This window comes from Plasmodium brasilianum, chromosome 14, assembly GCF_023973825.1.
Source record: "Plasmodium brasilianum strain Bolivian I chromosome 14, whole genome shotgun sequence".
In the NCBI taxonomy this organism is placed as follows: Eukaryota; Apicomplexa; class Aconoidasida; order Haemosporida; family Plasmodiidae; genus Plasmodium; species Plasmodium brasilianum.
Window position 1 is genome coordinate 231,270 of NC_090127.1, and position 21,862 is coordinate 253,131.

At 23.6% G+C, this 21,862-nt stretch overlaps 4 protein-coding genes across 4 annotated transcripts; 2 read left to right on the forward strand and 2 right to left on the reverse strand.

Annotated features, from left to right (window-relative positions):
• Positions 1 to 1,067: 1,067 nt before the first annotated feature.
• MKS88_005281 (LisH domain-containing protein) lies at positions 1,068 to 4,280 on the reverse strand (the record flags this gene model as incomplete). The annotated part of the gene is made up of 1 exon (XM_067218529.1): positions 1,068 to 4,280. The coding sequence occupies one exon, from the start codon at positions 4,278 to 4,280 to the stop codon at positions 1,068 to 1,070; it is 3,213 nt and encodes a 1,070-aa protein (XP_067070496.1).
• A 3,323-nt stretch (positions 4,281 to 7,603) lies between these two features.
• Positions 7,604 to 12,869, reverse strand: MKS88_005282 (sodium/hydrogen exchanger; the record flags this gene model as incomplete). Its single annotated transcript, XM_067218530.1, has 3 exons — positions 7,604 to 7,762; positions 8,002 to 10,458; positions 10,488 to 12,869. The coding sequence occupies 3 exons, from the start codon at positions 12,867 to 12,869 to the stop codon at positions 7,604 to 7,606; spliced, it is 4,998 nt and encodes a 1,665-aa protein (XP_067070497.1).
• Positions 12,870 to 15,560: 2,691 nt separating this feature from the next.
• On the forward strand, positions 15,561 to 16,266 carry MKS88_005283 (uncharacterized protein; the record flags this gene model as incomplete). Its single annotated transcript, XM_067218531.1, has 2 exons — positions 15,561 to 15,821; positions 16,147 to 16,266. The coding sequence occupies 2 exons, from the start codon at positions 15,561 to 15,563 to the stop codon at positions 16,264 to 16,266; spliced, it is 381 nt and encodes a 126-aa protein (XP_067070498.1).
• Positions 16,267 to 17,708: 1,442 nt separating this feature from the next.
• MKS88_005284 (tetratricopeptide repeat protein) lies at positions 17,709 to 21,391 on the forward strand (the record flags this gene model as incomplete). The annotated part of the gene is made up of 6 exons (XM_067218532.1): positions 17,709 to 17,733; positions 17,860 to 17,966; positions 18,091 to 18,127; positions 18,250 to 18,315; positions 18,514 to 18,600; positions 18,738 to 21,391. 6 exons carry the CDS (start codon positions 17,709 to 17,711, stop codon positions 21,389 to 21,391), a joined length of 2,976 nt encoding a protein of 991 aa, XP_067070499.1.
• Positions 21,392 to 21,862: the final 471 nt, after the last annotated feature.

The window sequence follows — 21,862 nt, forward strand, 5'->3', positions numbered from 1 at the left end:
AATATACTTTTTAACTTTAAATTAACATTACATACATGCAACATAAATATTTTATAGAAGAATAATGATGCTACAACCACAACGATATTATTTCTATATAATAATTTTTTTATTCATGTTAATTTCAAACTAATATATAAATCTTCTGACCATAATATATAAAACACTAATTTCACTTTTACTAAATAAATAGATATTTTTCCAACTTTCAAAAAAAAACTTATTTTTCCTCATAACTTTTTTCGTTCCTTTATCTTATTTTCGTTTTTCATTGAAAGCTATATAATTCCAATAATAATAAAATATTTATTACTTTTTTCAGAAAAAACCAAAAAGAGATATAGTTCTGGTAATAAATATAATAAGTACTATATTTCTGTAAAAAAGTGGTCTTGTCTTCTAAAATATTTTAAAACAAAAAAAAAAAAAAAATGGTCCTTATTTTTAAAGTATGGCGTTTGCTCTAATTAAGCTTCGTGATTTATACACTTATTTAAGATATATTTTCATTGTGATTTAAAGTTACGCATACTTTAAAAAAATATTACTTAAGGGAATGTTTTTTTTGTTGTTTTTATTATTTTTTGTTTTGTTTTTTTATTTTTTTAACGTATTACACCATACATTTTAATTCTTCGTAAATATAAAAAGGATATATAAAAGAAAAAAGGTGCTCTAATTGTGTATTTATGGTAATCAAAATAATACAAAATGATTCTGTAAAAAATTATATTTATTATTATTTCTTTAGAATTACTATCTTATAATGAGTAATTTTTGTAAACGAAAAAAATTAAAGTGCATGGTGGCAAGAAATTCTGAGTATATGCAAGTGCCTACATACACATATACACATATATGTATATTCCAATTATTTAATTTTTCTTTTAAACTAGATCTAATTTTCAATATCTTCATCATAAAAACGGAATGTTATAAGTTGTCTCCATCACATTTTTCTTAATTTAACAAAAAAATTTTATAGAATCTTCTCCATTTAATAAATAAATTACAAAATTTATTCTTTATAAAAACAGTAATCTTGTTTTTCTCCTATAAAACCATCTTCATGACCAATACGGTCGACAAACAACCTCTTCTTCATTTGATTTCTCTTCTTTTCCTTTGGCTTCATTATTGGCTATTTTCTTCTCCATACTATTTTTCCTTTCATAATTTTGTTTTACATTTAAATTATACCTTTCCATATCAAGATATCCATCCACGTTATCATCTTCGTTATTATTATCGTTATAATCATTAGTATGACCTTTATTATAATTCTCTTCATATTCATTATGAATTTTCTGACCACTTTTTTTTTCCTTTTGACACAATTTTTCCTGCCCATTATGTTCATATTCCTCGTGGTCTTTATTCCCCCCTCCTGTTTCTTCGATTCCATCAACTTCTACTTCAACGTCAGAACCTTCCTCTTCGTCATATTCCACATGATCCTCATCATCAGAATCTACTCTTTCTTCATAGTCGACATTCTCCTCTTCTTCTTCTTCATCTATTTCTTTATTATTCTCTTCATTATTTATTGTCTTTTCTTTCAATTTAATTATATTATTTATTTTACATTTTTTATTCCCTTTATTCAATGTTTTTAGAATAATCTTTTTTAAAAGCACATTATTAAGATCATTTCTATAATTTTCTACATCATTTATTTGTCCTTCTTTTTCATCCATTTTTAAAAAATTATTATAATCATTTGCTTTTTCCTTCTCTTTTTCAATACATTCATCTTCTTCATTTACTTCTTCCACCTCGTCTGCTCCTGTCTTATTCTTTGTACTGATACGTTCCTCTTCTATGCATACATTTCCTTTATTGTAGTTGTTGTATCTTTCTGTATTATCATTATTACAGAATTCATGTTTTCCTAATTGTTGAACATCGTGTTCATAAGTTTGGTCAAACATCATTACACCTTTAAGATCATTATTATTTACGTGAAACACTTTATCTTTATTATAAATAATATTTTTTTTTTTATTATGCAGGTAATTTGTAAAACTGAAATTATAATCGCTCACATTAAAATGGTTCATTTTTTTTATGTTAACATTATTAGATGCGTTTTTATTTTCTATCATTGTGTCATTTAAATGCTTTTCATTTACAGATGATGAACTTACAATTAATGTATCTTCTTTATTATTTTCAACACTGTTACTGTATATATCACAATTTGAATTGAGGGTATTTATTTCCATTTTTTCTTTATCATTTATAGCATTTTCTAAAGAATTAAACGAAAAAAAACTATTACTCTGCTTTAAATTTATGTAATCATCATTCATATTCTTATCATTAGTCATCATTATATTATTATCACTAAAATGATTAATACTGTCTCGTTCGTTCAATTTACTAATACTATTAAGGGAACAATTATCCATATCTTCATTATTAAAATCATAGGTGTTGTTATTATCATTACTAGAACCATTTTTTTTAATATCGTTAATAGAATCAATATTTTTTATATCATTATTATTATTAATAACATTACTATTACTAGTATCACTACTAATGTCATTACTATTACCATTATTATATTTATTATTAATTACTAACTTGTTATCTAATTCTTTATCTGGTACTTTTGGGGGTGTTTTTTCCAGCTTAATATTCTTGCAAATATTTTTTTTTTCCTTTTTTAAAGGAACTTTTATTGTCTTCTTACTATTAATTATATTTGAAGAAAATTCTTTGCTTTTCTTCTTTTTTTTTTTCTTTTTCTTCACAGATGAACTACTATTTTGCGAAATGCTCGCAAATATAGGTTCTCGTTTGCTTACATTGTTATAACTGTTACTATTGCTTCTACTAATGATGTTGCTATTAATGTTGTTACTACCACTGTTGTTGCTACCACTGTTGTTGCTACCACTGTTGTTGCTACCACTGTTGTTGCTAATACTGTTGTTGCTAATACTGTTGTTGCTAATACCATTGTTAGTATTATTATTATTGTTATTACTTATGTAATTTCCGTTATCACTTCCTTTATTCTGCTTTCGAAAATTACCTTTTTTATTTTTATTATTCACAACAATATAATCTTTCGTTGAAGTACGAGAATTCATGGATTGCATATTTTCACATTTGGATTCAGTCAAATTACTCTCTACCTTTTTCTTATGGTCAAGTAAAACACTGTTATTTATATCATTACTTTTATTGTTGTCATTAGGTTCTATTTGATTTGATTTGTTAGAAGACTTTATAACTTTAGCTTTCTTTCTTTTATTACCCGTGGTACTATTTGATTCCTCTTTTATGACGCTTTCATTTATGTCTGTAATATTATTGTTATTGTTTTTTTTCTTATTTGAAGAACTTTTCTTGGTAGTTTTACCTTGCGCGAAGATATTTGCATAATTTCTTTTTATATCTTTAAAAGAAATATTGCTATCATTGTAATTTAGGCTCGCGAATTTCGAAAAGCTGTTTCTATAAATATTCGGTTTATCGTTTACTTTCGATTTAACAACGTTATTATTGTTAACATTGTCTTTATTATTCTCATTACTGTTATCATCATTAACGTGATTACTGCTCACATTATTATTATTATTATCGCTATTACTTTTATTGTTATTGTTACTATTATCATTATTGCTGTTATTACCGTTATTGCTGATTTTATCGTTATTATCGTTATTGTTGTTATTACTGTATTTTTTTTTATTACTGTAATTTTTTTTATTACTATAATTTTTGTTATTACTATAATTTTTGTTATTACTGTAATTTTTGTAATTATTATTATTATTAGTACTAACACTACTATTATTACTGTTGATAATATTTCGATTGTTACTTACGCTATTATTATTACTATTATCGTTTCCGTTATTATTGTTATTATCAAAAACATTACTGCTCGTAGTTAAACTGTTTAAATTATTACTAGAATTTTTTTCACCCTTACGAATTTCTATTTTGTTATCATCTTCTTCTGATAAATCATTTTCCTCATTCCAACATTCATGTCTTCTGAAAAAGGAGAAAGGTTCCTCACACGTAATTTTCTTTCCATCCTTATTGTCAGTATGATATTCTATATATATATATATCAATGCTTTTTGTAAAAAAGATACTAAAGCATTACTTGGCAATTTTTCACCATGACTTATATAATAAGAATTTTTTGATATACTTCCTTCATTAAAAAAGGCATAAGCAGTATGTACAAAACCATTCTCTACTAAATAGCGATAAATAAGTAAATTAACTTCATCTGATGATAAATGTATTTTCATTTTATATATGAAAAAAACTATTGACTGTTTTTTTTTTATATAAAGAAAAAAAAAAAACGAATAAAAAACAAAAAAAAAAAAAACTTATATATTATATTATATATATATATATGTATATATATATTTTTAAAGCCTCTGAAATAAGCTCTTCTTTACGTTTCGCCAATCCTCTTCTATTTTCTATTTCTCTTTTGAATATGTTTTTAATTTTATTTCATAAACATAAATAAATTTTTTATTTTTATTTCTTTTTTTTATTTTCATTTTCTTATTAATATTTTTTTTTTCTTCGTAAAACATGTATAATTTTTATTTAATTTCTTCTAAATCGCAAAAATGCAAAATTAACATTTTATTTACAACGATACATATACATATATGTAAAATGTCATGTTGTGATGTATGTTTATGTATATATTTTTTTTTTTTTTTTTTGATCAAATAAGCGAGTTAAAATACTATTAAATGTATATACGTGTATTATATAAATATATACTATTAACTTAATATATTTCTTTTTTTTTTTTTTCACTGAGCTCATAAATTAAAAAAAAAAAATTATTTTAAAAATATACGTTTCTTTATTCTTTTGTAATTTTGTGTTTCTATATTTCTGTTTTATATATCCTTTTTTCTTTTTTCTTTATTCCATTTCAAAAGTAAACGACCATGTATATTTTGCTTAAATATATATATTATGTGTTATTGCTATAATATATTCATATTACCGTACTTAGATCACACATTACTGTATAATCATAATTTAATATCTTACATTTTAAATGTTACCAATAAATAATGTATCTCGAAAACGAAATTGTATTAGAAATCTATATGATGCATGCTTCTTTTTAATCTTTGATAAAGTTTTTTTATTTTTATGACGCATGTTTCTCTGTAAATATTATAGTTATAATATTTTTGTACAATTACAATCTGTATTCATCCTCTACGCGTTTTCATAAAACTTATTTAACATTGGTATATATATATTTATATATAACTCAATGCATATACGCTTCTAAATATATATAATATATACACGTGTTTATGTACATATGTACAAATATATGATAACAATTAAATCGGCACTATATTAAATTTATCAATTCTTCTTGCTATTTTTCTATTTATCTATTTTTCCTGATTTTTTTTTTGCCTTCTTCATTTTTATTAGTATGTCATTTCATACATGTAATAAACCCCACCTTCAATTTTCAACAGTCATTCTTTGATAACACAAATTATTAATAAATTACGAAAATGGCTTAAGGGTAAATATTTTACAAGTTTAAAGAATTTTGAGATTTTTATTCATTTTGATAAAAATATGAAAAAAAGAAGTCGTAATATTTATTTTTGTGTATATATTTATATGTATTATGCATGTGTATATTTATATATATATATATTATATGTACTTTATTATATATATATATATATACACGTAGGTATCAAATATGCAAAAAAAAAAAAAAAAAATTCAATAATACAATGCCTATAGTACAGATTTCATTTTTTCTTCGAATTCTGATCATTTTTAAAGAAGGCATGAATTCCGCAACTCATATGTACATGAATTGATTATAACAACGTATCATGTTATATGTATCTGACGAAAAAATAAAAACTGAAACAAATTCTTAAATATAATTTCTAATACATATATAGCTAGAATAAAACTATATCGAAATTCTTACACTTATAATTGAAGTGATTCTACAAAAATTTTAGTTATTACAAATCAAACGGAAAAATGTACTCCAAAAAAACAAACAAATGTATATAAATATATACACATTTCACTATTTACGTAGTCAAATAATAAAAAATAATATAAAATTGCATAAAAAAAAAATAACTAATGATATACATTTTTTTCACAAACGAAATTTTAAATTCAAGTTCATAATTTTTTTTTTTTAAATAAAGGTAAATATATACAAAAAACAAGAAACAAAAAAAACTGTTTTATGTAAATAAATACAGATAACGCAAATGCGTTATTTCGAAAAAATATACAAAAAAAAAAAAAATTTTTTTAATTTAAAAAATAACAGGTACTACATTAAATTATAACAAAAAAATACGAGGAAGTTATTAAAATTTATTGCGCGTAATTATATATGTATACGTATTTTTAAAAAAAGATGTTATAGGCCTATAAAAGACTTCTATAAAACGATACCTTCTTTTTTGTAGAAGCACGCATAATGATTGTTGTATTGAGGGTACAAGAGAATTTTATTTATAAAAATATCCTAATGGAAAAATTAAAATAAAATTTTTTAAATAATAGTGATAATTCCTTTTTTTTTTCTTTTTTTTTTTTTTATTTGTTTTTTTTTACCATTCCTATATTTAGTAATATTTTTTTTCAAAAAAAAAAGGATACTGTAATGAACATTATTATATATTATGTCTTTTAAAAAAAAGGAGTGCTTTAAAAAAAAAAAAAAAAGAAAAAAAGAAAAAAAAGAAAAAAAAGAAAAAAAAGAAAAAAAAGAAAAAGAAAAAGAATAAATTAAATTCCATTTTATATTAAAGTCATAGTATGCATATAAATATAATAATTTATTTTTTTAAATTTAATTTATTATACTTAAATAGTTTTTTTTCTTGTATATTCTTTTATATTGTTTAAAAAATAATAGTAGAATACTAGAAATATCGAATGTGTGCACAAAATTTTTAATTGAAAGGGGTGAAGACAGTTATATTGGGGTATATTAATTGATTATACTTTTAAAATTTATAGAACACAAATATTAAAATAATTAAGATTTTTATTCCAAAATATATAAAAAAAATTGTATAACGTTAAAAAACACAAAATATAAAAAAAAGTTTACTTTCATCACTTAATGACACATTGCAATAAAAAACAAAAAAAAAAAAATAAATGCTGAATTAAAGTAATTTTTTGCAATTAAAAATAGTGCTATAAAAATTATATACATATATTTCTTACTATATAATGATGAAAATGAATAATAATGTAAAAATATAATTTTGTTATAAACTATATATAAAATAAGTTAGAAAAATATGTTATTTATATACGTTGAATGGATATATATACCAAAAAAAAAAGAAAAAAAAAAGAAACTAATATAACGATGTGTTCATATAATGACGAATTTATGAAGGTGCACTTTCTGCTGCATTGCGATATTCTTTTTCTTGAATTTTCATTAAATTTTACGCTTCATGTAATAGAATAAAAGATTTAACAATATTCAAAAAGGCATATAACCAAAAAAAAAGAGGTTCCACTGTTGTACGTTTTTACTTTAAAATGTATGTTCATATGGGGCTCCATTTCATTTCTTAATAAGCATCCTAAGCATGTTCCTTTTTAAGATATAATGTAAATATGGTCTATACCTATTAATTTTTATTTGCTGATCATCAAATATACCATTTAATTTTTCATTGTCTTGTGTTAGCAATAGTCCATTGGCTGCCTGTTCATTGACAATCTAAAACAAAGGAAAAAATTACATGCAAACAAATGATCAATATCTATTCTGTTCAGCAAAAAAAAATTAAAATAAACTGCTAAAATGGAGCTGTAACGGTAAGCGCAACGAGGAAGTGAGAAAACGAAAAATGCACAACGAAATGAACACATCGAATAGTATATAACGAGCAGAAATTAACCCTGTAGTCGCCACCAAAATACAATTCAATAAAATTAAAAAAAAAAAAAAAGATTTACCGTTTTTTTTAAATGCATTAACATGTCGGCTCCTATTTTTATAAGGCAGTATTTTATGACATCTTTATATTTATTAACAAGTTGCGGGATAAGACTTTTTGCAAGTTCTATATTTCTATAATAACTTTTTAACAAATTTTTTCCTAACAATAATTTCATAGTAATCCCCCCTTTATCTAATGTGCACTGATGAACATCAACATATGATAATATAATTTGTAAATCTTTCATACAATGTTCGTAAACAAGAAATATATTCACCACTTTTGGAGAAAAGAAAAAAGAATGTTTTTTATTGATTTTTAATTTAGACAATAACACATTAAATTCATATTCAAAACCATTTCTATGATCAATACTCTTTTTGTTATTATTTTTGTTTTTGCTTTTATCAAATGCATCTGCCCATGCTTTGATAGGATTCATTCTAACTTTTTTTAAAGCAAAATCAGCTGATAAATCTAGAATAGAGGTAAGTGTTAATAAACACTCACCTGATATAAAACCGTTTACATACAACTTTTTATATAATTCTCTACATGTATTAAAAATCATAATATATAATTCTCCTTCTCTTTCTTTTCTAACAATTTTTTTTCTAAGGGAACTATAAAATACATCATCCTTAGATTTACCTGACTTCACCTTTTTATTTTCATAACTTTCATGACTTCTTGCTTTTCTTATTTCACCGAACAACTTATTTTTTATTTTCATTTTAGGCCTTTTCAAAAAGCTATAAAATGCAGGAACATTTTTTTTGGGATAAACACCCTCTACACATTCAAAATTTATGGTTTGATCTGTATCATATCTTTGTGCTATTAAATCAGTTGTATTATTTCTTTGTAATTTTTGCATTTCATTTGTACCATCACACACATCAATATTATTTCCTACGTTACTAATTGCGTACTTATAATTTGACATGGAATTTTTGTTATCATCATAATTTTTTTCATTCCTACTTCCCATTGTTCTTAATAGATTTGAATAACTATTCTTTCTTAAAGAACTATTACAAAAAGGAAGACCCCCCATACATATCTTACACTTATATTTAATATTATTTTTCATTTTTTTTCTCTTTTCTATTTCATTATTCATTAACGCCAAACTTTTACTGTTAGTTCCCTTTGTAGAAATGTTTAACTCAGATGAGTTCTTTACAGTGTTTTTCAGATAATTATTTTTGTTATAATTACTATTAAAAAAGGAAGATATTCTCTTTACATTACTATCCAAAGCAAACAAGTTTTTATAAGTTAAATATTCATCATAATCTTCTTGATTGTTTTCGTTGTTTATGTCTTCATTATTCATACCATCATCTACAGATATCATTTCTCCATTAGCTCCACAACTGTTACATCTTTCTTGAATATCTTCATTCCCTACTTCATCCTTTTCTTTTTCGTTATATTTCCGTTTATCTTGTTCTCCTTCTCCTTCTTCTTTTTCCCCTTTTTCATTTTCAGGCGATTTTTCCTTTTGAATCTTTATAATAAAATTATCATTCATTATCAATTCGTTATCTTCTTTTTCTAAATTAGCTACACGCGAGGCACCCTCGTTATTGTCTTCTCCAATCTTTTTCAAATTTTGGTAATCATTTAATAAATTCTCCTCTTCCTTAGTAATTTTATCATATTTAATACTTTTAATTGGATACTCCTCCTCTGTATTGCTTTCCTCCTTTCTCCCCTTTCCCTTCTCTTCAAACGCATTGTGCTCACTTAAAAAATTTAAAAAATTCTTTTTCTTCTTTTTACTTTTATCGCTAGCATCAGCAACATTGCTCCTGTTATCTTCATAATTCTCATTTTCATTATCTACATTACTTCTAACCAGCATATTATCACTCAATGTTTTAGGAAAATCAGTAGCATGCTCAATTAATCTTAAATTATATTTCGGATTGAACGTTTCCTTAATGTCATTGTTATTTACGATGTTATCGATAACTGTAAAGTTTTCTTTCTCAGTTTTGGTTCTTTTGAATTCTCTATAATTCATTTTATTTATTAAGCGATCATAATTTCTTATAGAAATCTTATCATAATTAAATGCGTTTAAATTTTTTATTTTACTATTATCACAAACCTTCTCAGAATAAGACGAATCATTCTCTGAAAGTTCATTTAAGTTATTACTTAATCTATCATAATTTTTTGATGATAACGAATAATTAACATTTGTATTATTGTGCTCATCTTCATCATAACTACTAAGATAATTGTCATTATTCCTAATAACTCTTATTTTCATTTCTCCCTTAAATGAATTATTATAGTTTATTCGTCCTCTAGTAATAAATTCCCCTACTCTATACTTATTATTTCCATTTCTGGTTTTACTTTTTTTTTTCTTCTTTTTATTATTATTGTTAATATATTCATTATGTATATAACTGTATTCATCACTATTATCCTCAAATTCAATATCAGTAAAGTTGTTCTTCTTCCGTTTTAATTCATTGTAAAAACTATTTTTCCTTTTTTTTTTTTATCAATTGCACTATCATTGTCTTTATTCCTGTCTGTGCTTTCATAATTTGAAAAGATCTTATTATTGTGAACTTCCTTAAGTGTGATAATACTAGACATTCCATTGTTCAATTTCCATACATCTTCGGTTTCTTTATCTACATTTTCTTTTTTTTCTTTGCCTGGTATTCTATTTCCATTCCTGTTATAAAAACTCTCCTTTCCGTTAGAAGAAATATCATCAAAACTCTCTATTATTGTTTGCGAATCATATTCTTGTTCCCATAAAGAAATATTACAAGAACTAATGTCTTGTAAACATGCATATATATCGGGCAACCTTAGATCAAATTCTCCATATTTGTTCATCTTTCTCCAATATAATTCAGGTACTATTTTATTAGAAAAGTGCAATATATTTGTGCCTTTAAAAAGCCAATAGTTCTTTAAGTTGTTTTTTCTAATACTAAAATTATAATCAATCATTTTTAAAACTTTTTCTAAGTATACAATTCTAAAAGGATTAGGTGGGTAAACATTTAAAATTTTATATAAACACTCAAATGTTAATCCTTGAATTGTTAATATTAATAACACACTACCACTGATGTAATAGGCTAGTTCTTTTGTTAATTTATCATTAATTTTATTTTCTGCTTCAATACGTAACCCTAGAACTAACACGATACCACCCCTCAATCCACCCCATATTAATAATAATATCTCTTTCCAGTTAACAGGGTACCCAATTCGTGCCATAAAAGGAGTAAATATCAATATCATTACTGTTCGAGCAAACACTAAATAAATGTACGTTAGTACAATGTAGAAAAAAAAATATAAATTATCTTTAAATACATTTTCCATCATTCCAAATGATACAATTCCTGATATAATGAAAATACTAGAATTACCCATAAGAGATAATAGTTCTACTATCTCTTTATGTTTTCTTTGTGCTATTTCATCTAATGCAATATGACCATATGCATTAATAAATAAACCATAGCAAACTATTGCAAGGGGGCCGGATAAATTAAAATAATATTCCGAAACGAAGTAGCATAAATAACACATTGTTATTGTAGCTAAACATTGATTATAATAATATTTCTTATATAAGTTAATCCAAGCAAAAGTTAACATTGCCATACCTATACCGAATACAGGACTTAAAAATAATAATTTCACAAAAAGAATAACATACTGAGAAGCATTCGCTTTATATCCTATTGTTAAATAAAAAAAAAATTGAAATAGTAAAACAGAACTCCCATCATTTATTAAAGATTCCACATGAAACATAGAACTAATTTTGGATGGAGCTTCAACTACATTTAAAATCGATAATACTGCAACAGGATCCGTTGATGATAATATGGAAGCTAATAAAAAACTACTAGATAAAGGAGACTGTTCTTGTCTGTACATAAAAGAATAATAAAACAATATTCCTAATATACCTACCTGTAATGCTACACCCACAACTGCTAACCCTATTCCACCATATAAAAAATTCTTAAAAGCGTAATAATTAATATCTTGGGTGGCTTCATATAACAGTATTGGTAACAATATAAAATATAAAACAGACGAATCAATATTCCTTGCATTAATTATAGACTTATGCAAAGTATTTTCCTCAACCACGTTCAAATTTTTTGCTATCAAATATGTACACATTCCATATAAAAACCAAATAACCGATACTGGAATATTTAATTGGTGGATTTTTGATAAAATAAATTGTAACATTGTTGCTGATATAAATATGAAACAAAAAAATATAATTCCTTCTGACACCTCATTTGATGCAGTAGGCAACTGATTCTTATGTTCGTCATCATCCTTTAATTCATATATATCCTCCTCTTTAACTATGTCCCTTTTTTTTCTCTTTTTTACTGTCTTTTTTTCCTCAGATAAAATTCTAAAACTCTGTATTCTCTTTTGAAATGCTATTTCATTCTTATTCGTATTATTATGGGTTAGTTCCAGCCATTTTTTATTAACAGAATTTATGTTCCATACGTCATAACTTCCTCCTTTAATAACGTTGAAATAGTAATTGCTGTAATGTGTAAAAATACTGTGTCTACATTCTTCATTTATGCATTTTATAAGCTTTCCTTCTTTTTTATCTATTTCTCTTATCATAATAATTTGATCCACATCATTTAACTCAAAAAATACATCAAACAAGAACTGCCCAGGTTTGCTAAAAATAGTCACGCTTTTTTCATATATATCTCTCTCTTCATTTTTCATTAACAATAAAAATAAAAATAGTACGAAAACTTTAATAATTATGATATCACAAAAAATGCCCAGATTCTTCTTTTTAGCTCTTTTTTTATAATTGAACAATTTTGTATAAAGCATTTCCATTCGTATAATTATAACATCTATTTATCATAATTAATTTTGAGAACAGCCCCAATGATTATATATAGACTGTTTCTTTATTATATAAGTGCAATGTAATAGCACTTTTATAACAAAAAAAAAAAAAAAAAAACGTTACAATATTTCCTTATACCGTAAGATAATTTTTTTTTTTTTTTCCTCTTTTCTATTTAAAAACAAAATACATCATTTTATCAAACTGTAAGTACACATATACAAATATAATTTAACCCGATTATAACAATAAATCAAACCATAATTAGTTCTTAATAAACTGTGTAAAAATAAATAAACTTTCTTTATATTAATATAATCTCATTTTAAATTATCCCATTCTGGTTATTCCTTATCCCTCAAATAGGTACACACATGCAAAGGTACACCGATTTTTTATTCCTATTTCTTGTTACCCTGTACTATTTTTTATTTATCTCTTCACAAAGGTGAAAAAGGAAGTTTTACATTTAAGAAAAAACAAAATTCCATAAAATTTAAGTATCTCCAGATATTAAACTAAGGGCAATATACTAAACTATATTTACCTAAAACTATATACTGATGTATAATACAAAATTAAAATTAAAGAAAAATATATTTAAATTTTTATTTGAATAATCAGGATCATACCGAATACTAATTTGATTCTAATTAAGTTAAAAAAAATATGGGTATTATTTTTAGTTTAATTTTTCTAAATTTTCCAAATTTGTTTTTCAGTTAAATACTAAGATTGGTTTCACGCATATGAATTTTAAAAGAAATATTATAATAAGAACTCACGAACTACATTGCAGCATTATCTGAACATAATTGACTATGCAGCAATTAAGTTAACAAAATTATAAAATTACGTATACCATTATGTTCATACACAATAAAAAATAGGTGCATATATGTTAAAACGAAATAATATGTAATAATGTTGTTAAATCAGAAAAACACTATTTCATTTAATAAAAAAAAGTGGATAGCAGAAAATGATATTCAATCTAAAAAAATTGAATTGCAAAAAAAATACCAAAAAATTTACCAAAAAAATTTATTATGTTTTTAAAAATAAATAGTTTAAGTACAAAAACGGTTGTATATATATATATATTATGTCATAAAATAAAAAATAATAAGTTTTAATAAATCGGTTGAACGTTAACATATATATTCATATGTACATTATTTATCTATGTATATCATTATATGGATATAAAATAAATTAATTATTAGAGGTCTGAAGCATATAATCAAATAAAACCGGTAACATGCCAAAAATTAATAGTTTTTTAACAGCATAAAAAAAATAAAGATGAATCAGAAAACTAAATATGTATATATTAATTTTTTCGTATTATTGTAAATTGAAAAAGTAGCTGTAACGGAACAAGTAAATATATATATTTTTGTAAACATTTATTTATAGCGTAAAAATATATTAAGTTATATTTGGATATACTTTTTTGTTTTTTTATTAAAAGTAACATTATGCTGTAAACTTGTTGAAACATCATTTAATTGATTTTAACATATAATTAAATGAAGTTGTTGAAGCTTAATATATGTGTACATTTATTTACACATAAGTGTGTACATTTACATATGTATGTGTAAATTCATTAATTTGTATTTATGTATATATTAAATTATGGGCATATATATATGTACATTCATTTATATGCGTAAGTTCACATTTTCTGTATATATAATATGTTTTGTTTTAATCCAAAAAAGTGAAAAAAAAAATTTCGTAACGTTTTAAAGCATATATTTTTTCTGAGGTATTATATGCATTAAGACGACTAAATGTAAAATAAGATTTTCACATATAAAAAATTTAGTTTAATTTTTAAATCTATATAAGAAAATTTTATTTTACTTAATAAAGCTAGTTCGTAAATGTTCGAATATTTAATGGTACAAAAAGCGTTTTAAATATCGTAATTAAATATTTTAAAATGCATATATTATGCTGGTTGTAAGAATATTAAAGAACATAAAAAAAAAAAAAAATTTTTTACATAACCTCTTTGTTGAATTATGTATAATTTTTACTTATTAAGTTAATATAATAAAAGGCCACATATAATTTCGTTCAGTCCATTTTTTAAAGCAATAAAATTGATAAAATGTACTTTTCAATTACTATATGAATATTATCATTTTTTTAAAAGCATTTATTAAAGATACACCCAACCAAAACATTTTTGAATATATATTTTTATTTAAACAGATACTTTATTTTTTCCTTTCCCTTGAACTTTTATGATATTAAATAAATTAAGAACAAGAGGAAAAAAAAATTATTAAAATTGAAAGAAGTTATTTTAAAATTGAAAGGCATTATATAAACAGCTCCTTTTTTACTGCTTAATGAGGGTATATCTATATATCTATTTATCTATATATGTTATATATATATATATATAATATATATATATAATATATATATGTATATGGACTTTTTTTCCCATTTTTAACATTTATCAGAAAATTATAATGAAATAATTCTGCATAAACCAAAACAATACAAACTATGTTACAACATTATTACTTTCAAAGCCGAATAGGCATAAATCACAAAAGTGTGCGTATTCTTCTTTTTAAGGAATACAAACAAAATATAAAAATGTGAAGGACCTTGGCATATATTTAAAAGCATTAAAATTATATAAATATATGTTAACTATGACGAACGACAAGCACAGTAACAATTTTTTCAGTGAATTTAATATATATAATAAAAAAAATGCGAAAAAAGTTGTGTACAGGTATTTTCAGAACAGAACGCAAAAACAAACGAAGTATATCACATGGTCATTACTTGCATTTAGTGGTATGTTTCTATATATTACAAACAAAGCCTATGATAGGAATATATTTTATTTGAACAATGAAGTTTATAAGAAATTGAGTAAAAATTATGACTCCTCTACACCGGTAATATTTTCTGAAATGAAAAATACTTTTTATGATATTTCATATATATTCATGAACTTCGTTAACCCCACTATGTAATTCTTATTTGTGAACGTACACGTGAATTACCTAAACATGGGATTGCACATATATATATGTACATTATCATTTTTTATAACGCAGATAGTTTTCCAAGTTGATTTAATAAGTTATACAACTAATAGTATGAAAATGTGTTAAATTTATTGTAACCAAACATTATAAATCCTATTATTTCCATATACCCCATGCTATGCATATGTATGTATATATTTATATATTTTTTTTTTTTCCCCTTATCTTACAGCTCGAAGCCCAAAACAGGGCTTTTAAGCAAATTTTTGTAAAAGCAAAAAGAAAAAATTTAGAACTAGATTCGAAACCCATAATTTCTCAAATTATTAGAATAAATGACAGAGAACAATAAAAAAAAAAAAGAATGTGAGAAAGCAGTAGTGTGCCGCAAATTTCGTTTATCACAAATAGTTAGTCCAAATTTATCATAATGTTAAACGGTTTTTTTAGAAGATTATTTGTATTAAAAAAAAAACAAGAAAAGCGAACACATAAGCTTTAATACAAAGTAAAATATAATAGGAATACTGGACAAATTCCAAATTTACATAACACTGCAAGAAAAAAAGGAAAAAATTAAAAATATGAAAGGACATATATACATATATATATTTGTTGGTATATAGATACATATAAAAGTGGACGTAAATTAAAGAATTAAGAATTGTAAAATATTGAATAAAAAAAAATTAAAGTTGTAGTAAATACAGTAAATACTTAAGTATTCTATCGATATAAATTTTACTTATACCTTCTTTGTAATATCTGAAATATGTTATCTTTTGAAGTTAAATATATGCACATATCTAAGGATCATTTGAAAATTATTATATCAATAAACGAAACAAATTACTGAGGAAGAATTATTTATCATGACATACAATATCAATCTTAAAATGCATCTTATACTTTTTTAGTGAACTCGATAACTCATTTTAAATTCAGAAAAGATTTAATAGTGAAAAAAAAAAAAAAAAAAAGTGCTATTAGAATTTTTTATTAAATATAAATGTGTGAGTTTTTACTTCGTACTTTGGTTATTTTATTTGTACATGTATTTTAATTAATTATTATAATCTGAATATACATATATATAAATTTGTACATGTATATTTATTTAATTTATAAAAATTTACAATTCAATTAAGCATTTCCAAGTTTATTGCTATTTTTTTTTTTTTTTTTAACTCATATGGGTACTCCTAAGTTGCACATAAATATGTGTGCAAATAATTAAAATACCATTGTTCTTTTTTTAAAATAAGCATAACTTTACTTAAAAGTTGCCCCTATTTTTGTTTCCTCCATATATTTGATTTTAATAGTTACTATTTAAAGTTATTTTACTCACCAATTTTATTACATGTAGCTAATATGCTTATTTTATAAGATTATTAAAATGCATTTTTTTATGCTAAAATATATTAAATTATAAACCTTTTACAATACAAACATTTTAACTATTTTTATAGCACTTCTTTTTTATCATGTTGGCTCATATCGTACGCCCATAATACCTTTTTTTTTTTTTTTTTTTTTTTTTTTCTATTTATTTCTAAGCATAACTACCCGTTAGTACTTATCGCACATTCTAATTTAAGAATATATTTCTTTTTCTTTTTATCGTCTAGGTGTTTTAGTATTATTTGTCTGCGTTTATTTTTATTAATATTTGAATGTTTTCTTTCAATTAGTAATTTAATGGAAATATTTGGAAAAAATTATCAATTCTTTCTTTTAAATTTTGCTATTTCAGTTTTTAATGAATTTATATAAACTTATTATTTTTGAAAAATGATTACTGATTCTGAAGCTCCAAGTAAATGGCCCCTTTATAAAAAGTTTTATATAAGAAATTACCTGTGTTATATTAAATATATATATATATATATATATGAGTACATATTCATACAAATATGACATAAATTTTTTTCTATTTTTTAAGCTTACAATTTTAACAGTGATGATGAAGCACCATGTGAATATTTGAATGACTGTTATGCAATAAGTGAAGACACATTTTCCTTTAAAATTATCAAGCAATTGGGAGAGGTAAATATTTTAATGTACCATATATTTTGGTATTAATCCACTTTGGGGCTATTTATTTGTTTTCCTTTTTTTCTTCCGTTATAATACTTTTTATTATGCTATCATTTTTTTTTTTTTTTTTAAGAATTACTATAGTCCAGGAAATGGGAATAAAGTAAAAAGTAAAAAAAATAAGTGAAAAAGTGAAATTTCTTAGCACACTTCTATAACAGAAAAAATAAAATAATATCAAAACATTATTATTATACAAAGAGTACATACGTTTTCCTTCCGTTCTTTAAAGTAATATATTATGAGTTAGGTCATGAGGACAAAATTACAACTGCTCAAGTATACTTAGGGAAAAATGGTTATGCAATTTTATGCCCCCTTTGATTTCTGAGCAGAGTTTTTTTCTTTTAATTTTTATTATTAACATTCCTATTCCTTTGTTTTATTATGCTTTCTTATTTTGTAATAAAATTTATGAATATTTTGCATCTCATATATTTCCAACACAGGCATATAACTATATGTATGTATATATATATATATGTGCTTTTTGCAGATAAATTACCTTACATATGCGAAATTGCGGCAAAATGTATGAAACCAAAGGAGGTCTGCATTATACAGGCTCCGAAATCCTTCAAAAGTAATGTATTGAACGCAGACATATATATACATATACATATATATATATATATATATATATATATACAAAAGTATGAAGTTTATGCCTGTATGCGCACTTTTACAAGATGTCTTTTTCCCAATTTCTCCGAATTACAGAGATTTTTAAAAATTCCGAAAAAAAGAGCAAATACGATAAAAAGGATAACTTTAGAGTTGCCTTTAAAAAAGCCCTTAGATTTAAACAAAAATGTGTTGATCAATATTCAAGCTTTCATACAGTTAGGCAATTTAAAAAGATTAAGTTAAATTCTATCGATATAGAATTGTTACTAAAAAGGAAAAAACAAAAAAAAGAAGCAAATACAGAAAATGATCAAATTAGAAAAGAAACTGCAACAAATGACAAAATAGAAACCATTCCTGGAATGCTTCCAAAAAAGAATGATGAAAAATGTAAAGAAAAAATGCAGCTGGAAGAGATGCATGAAAAAAGCGAATTCTTGACACTAGATGACATAAATGATGTAAGATATAAATTTTTAAAAGAAGAACATCTATGTACATTTATTGTTTATTTAAAAGAATTTCGAAGAGTTGATGCTTTAAATGATGATAAAACGATAATAAAAGAAGTTATCAAAGAAGGAAAAGGAATTATTACGCCAAAAAAAAATGATTACATTGATTTTTTTATAGAAGAGGGAAAAAAAAGAGAGTACATTCACACAGTTTTTGATGTAAATAATTTAAAATATAGAGGACTATTTAAAATTTTGCAGAGCATGAAAAAGAAAGAAATGTCTAAGGTTATTCTCAAAGGTTTAGAATGTTTTCATATATATTATACAGTGGAAGATACAAGTAAAAATTATGTAGGAAATATAGGAGAGAACGGTTCAGATACCCCCCAGCAAAATAAAAGGAACCCAATACATTTCTCAAATGTTAATAATAACAATAGTAATAATAATAAGAAGAACACATGCGACAATAATAGCAATACTAGTAGAAATAATTGTAATGATTATAATGGCGAGGTACACGAAACAATAGTAAGCGGAATAAATGGAAGGGGAAATCTTGAAATAACGAAAAGGAATGACACATTTGAAAAGGTAAATAATACGTATAATACTATTCGTGGTGACTTAACTAATCAGAGGAAAGAAATGTTAATAGAAGTAGTTGACTTTAAGAAATCTAAAACGATTAATGTCACATCAATTATCAGCATGAACCATATAGAAAAGATGCTATTTTATGTGTATGAACATGATAAAAAAAAAAATTTTAATAATAAACCTATTATTGATTCCGAGTGTGAATTGATAATTTATACGAGTATAAGGAAAGATATGGACAAAAAAAAAAATAAAAAAGTTTATTTGCCATTTCATTTTTGTGATAATAATGAAAACATTAAAAAAAGCAATGCGTATTTTCTTTTTTCATATGGATCTTGTTTTACAACACCCTTTTGGTTTTACGAATGTTTCAAGGGGTTAAAAGAAGGAGATGAAATAATTATTCCCTTAACAAAAAATAAAAATATTTTTTCAGAAAACCAGTTTATCTATCATTTACTATATGAAGACATTGAACATAATAATATAAACGATAATTCATCAAATAATCCAGAATTCAATCAACTGAATATAGGTTCCCCATGTATTAACGAAAAAAAACAAATAGACAATTCTCAAAATAATGAATGTAAAATTAAAGATCCTAAGGACAACAAAAATGATTTAGATGAAGGCAACAAGATAATAATCGATCAGCATTCTGCAATGAAAAGTAAACGATTAAACGATCAAAAAAATTTTGTTCAATTTTTAATTTACAGTAGAAATAGAGGGAAAGGCTGTTTTATGATAAATGGTTTAAAGAAACGACATGTTAATCGTTTTTGTGAAGATTTTTTCTCATTACAAAAGCTTTTTATCGATAGAGTTAATTACAAAAATGAAATAGTAAATATGTCCGTTTGTTGCAGATCTTTTGAAAAAATTAAAAGAAAAAAATTTTACAAAAGAATTACAAATATTCATAAAAAAAAAAGGCAATTATTAACGAAAACAATTAGGCATAAAAGTAAGAATTTCAATGAAAGTACTTCAAATGACAAATATGCAATAGAAAAAATGAGGAAAAGAAGGAAAAAGACAAATCACATTTCTTACTTTAAACGAGCATTAAAAAATGTATACTTCGATAAATCATTTTACGAAAAAGATGCTATTTTAAAAATAAAGATTGTAAAAATTATTTGTAAAAAAAAAGATCCATGGAATATGAACGTATCAGAACAAATTGAAAATTTAAATAATTATAATGAAATGGGGAATACTTTTATCAAAAAAAAATTATACTACGCTGCTTCACTTCAATACAAGAAAGGTTATGATATCTTCCGTTTTTCTGAAATATATAATTTAATTTTTGAAGAAAAGAAATTAAAATTTTCAGATCTTCAAAAAGAGGACAACGTAAAAGAACTTGTACAATATATGGAAAAAATATTAACTAACTTATCAATTTGTTTTTATAAATTGAGTAACTACAATGAATGCGTTAAATATGCAGAAAAGGCAGCTATAATAAATCCACAAAATGTAAAATCCATATATTGGAAACATATGGCTTATTTACAACAAAATAAATATGCACAAGTAATACAGAACTTAAATAATTCTTTTTGCTTAAACAATTCAATATTATTAAAACTATATAATAATGCTAGGATAATAAAAAAGAAACATGATGACAATTTTAATTCACTCTTTTATGCTATGTATGATCAAAAATGAATATTATTACATTGTTGAAGTCAGAATTATTTGTTTTTACCCGTTTGAAAAATTCTGTACTGCATTAAATTCGCTAAATTGGTTTGTATATTTCCGTCATTGCCATTTCCCATGGAAATATGTATACACATGTCCAAATTTATAAATATATGTTTGTACTTTTTTTTTATTAACATAACACCAAAAATAAATGTGTTTATCACTCCTTTTTACAATTCCGCTGAATTGGAATTTTTTGTTCTGGATTAAATTTGTTTAAAATTTTATCATTTAACAATGGGTGTTGGCCAACCAAAAAGTTGAATCTTTGTGCATATATATGTATAAATTGATAAAAAAGCATATATAAGTGTGTACAGCTAAATTATTCGAGTAAATACTTATATATATATATATACAGGAAAAAAAAAAAAAAAAAAAAAGAGCTCCTTTTTTGCAATACAAAATGAAAAAAAAATGTTCCATTTAGAA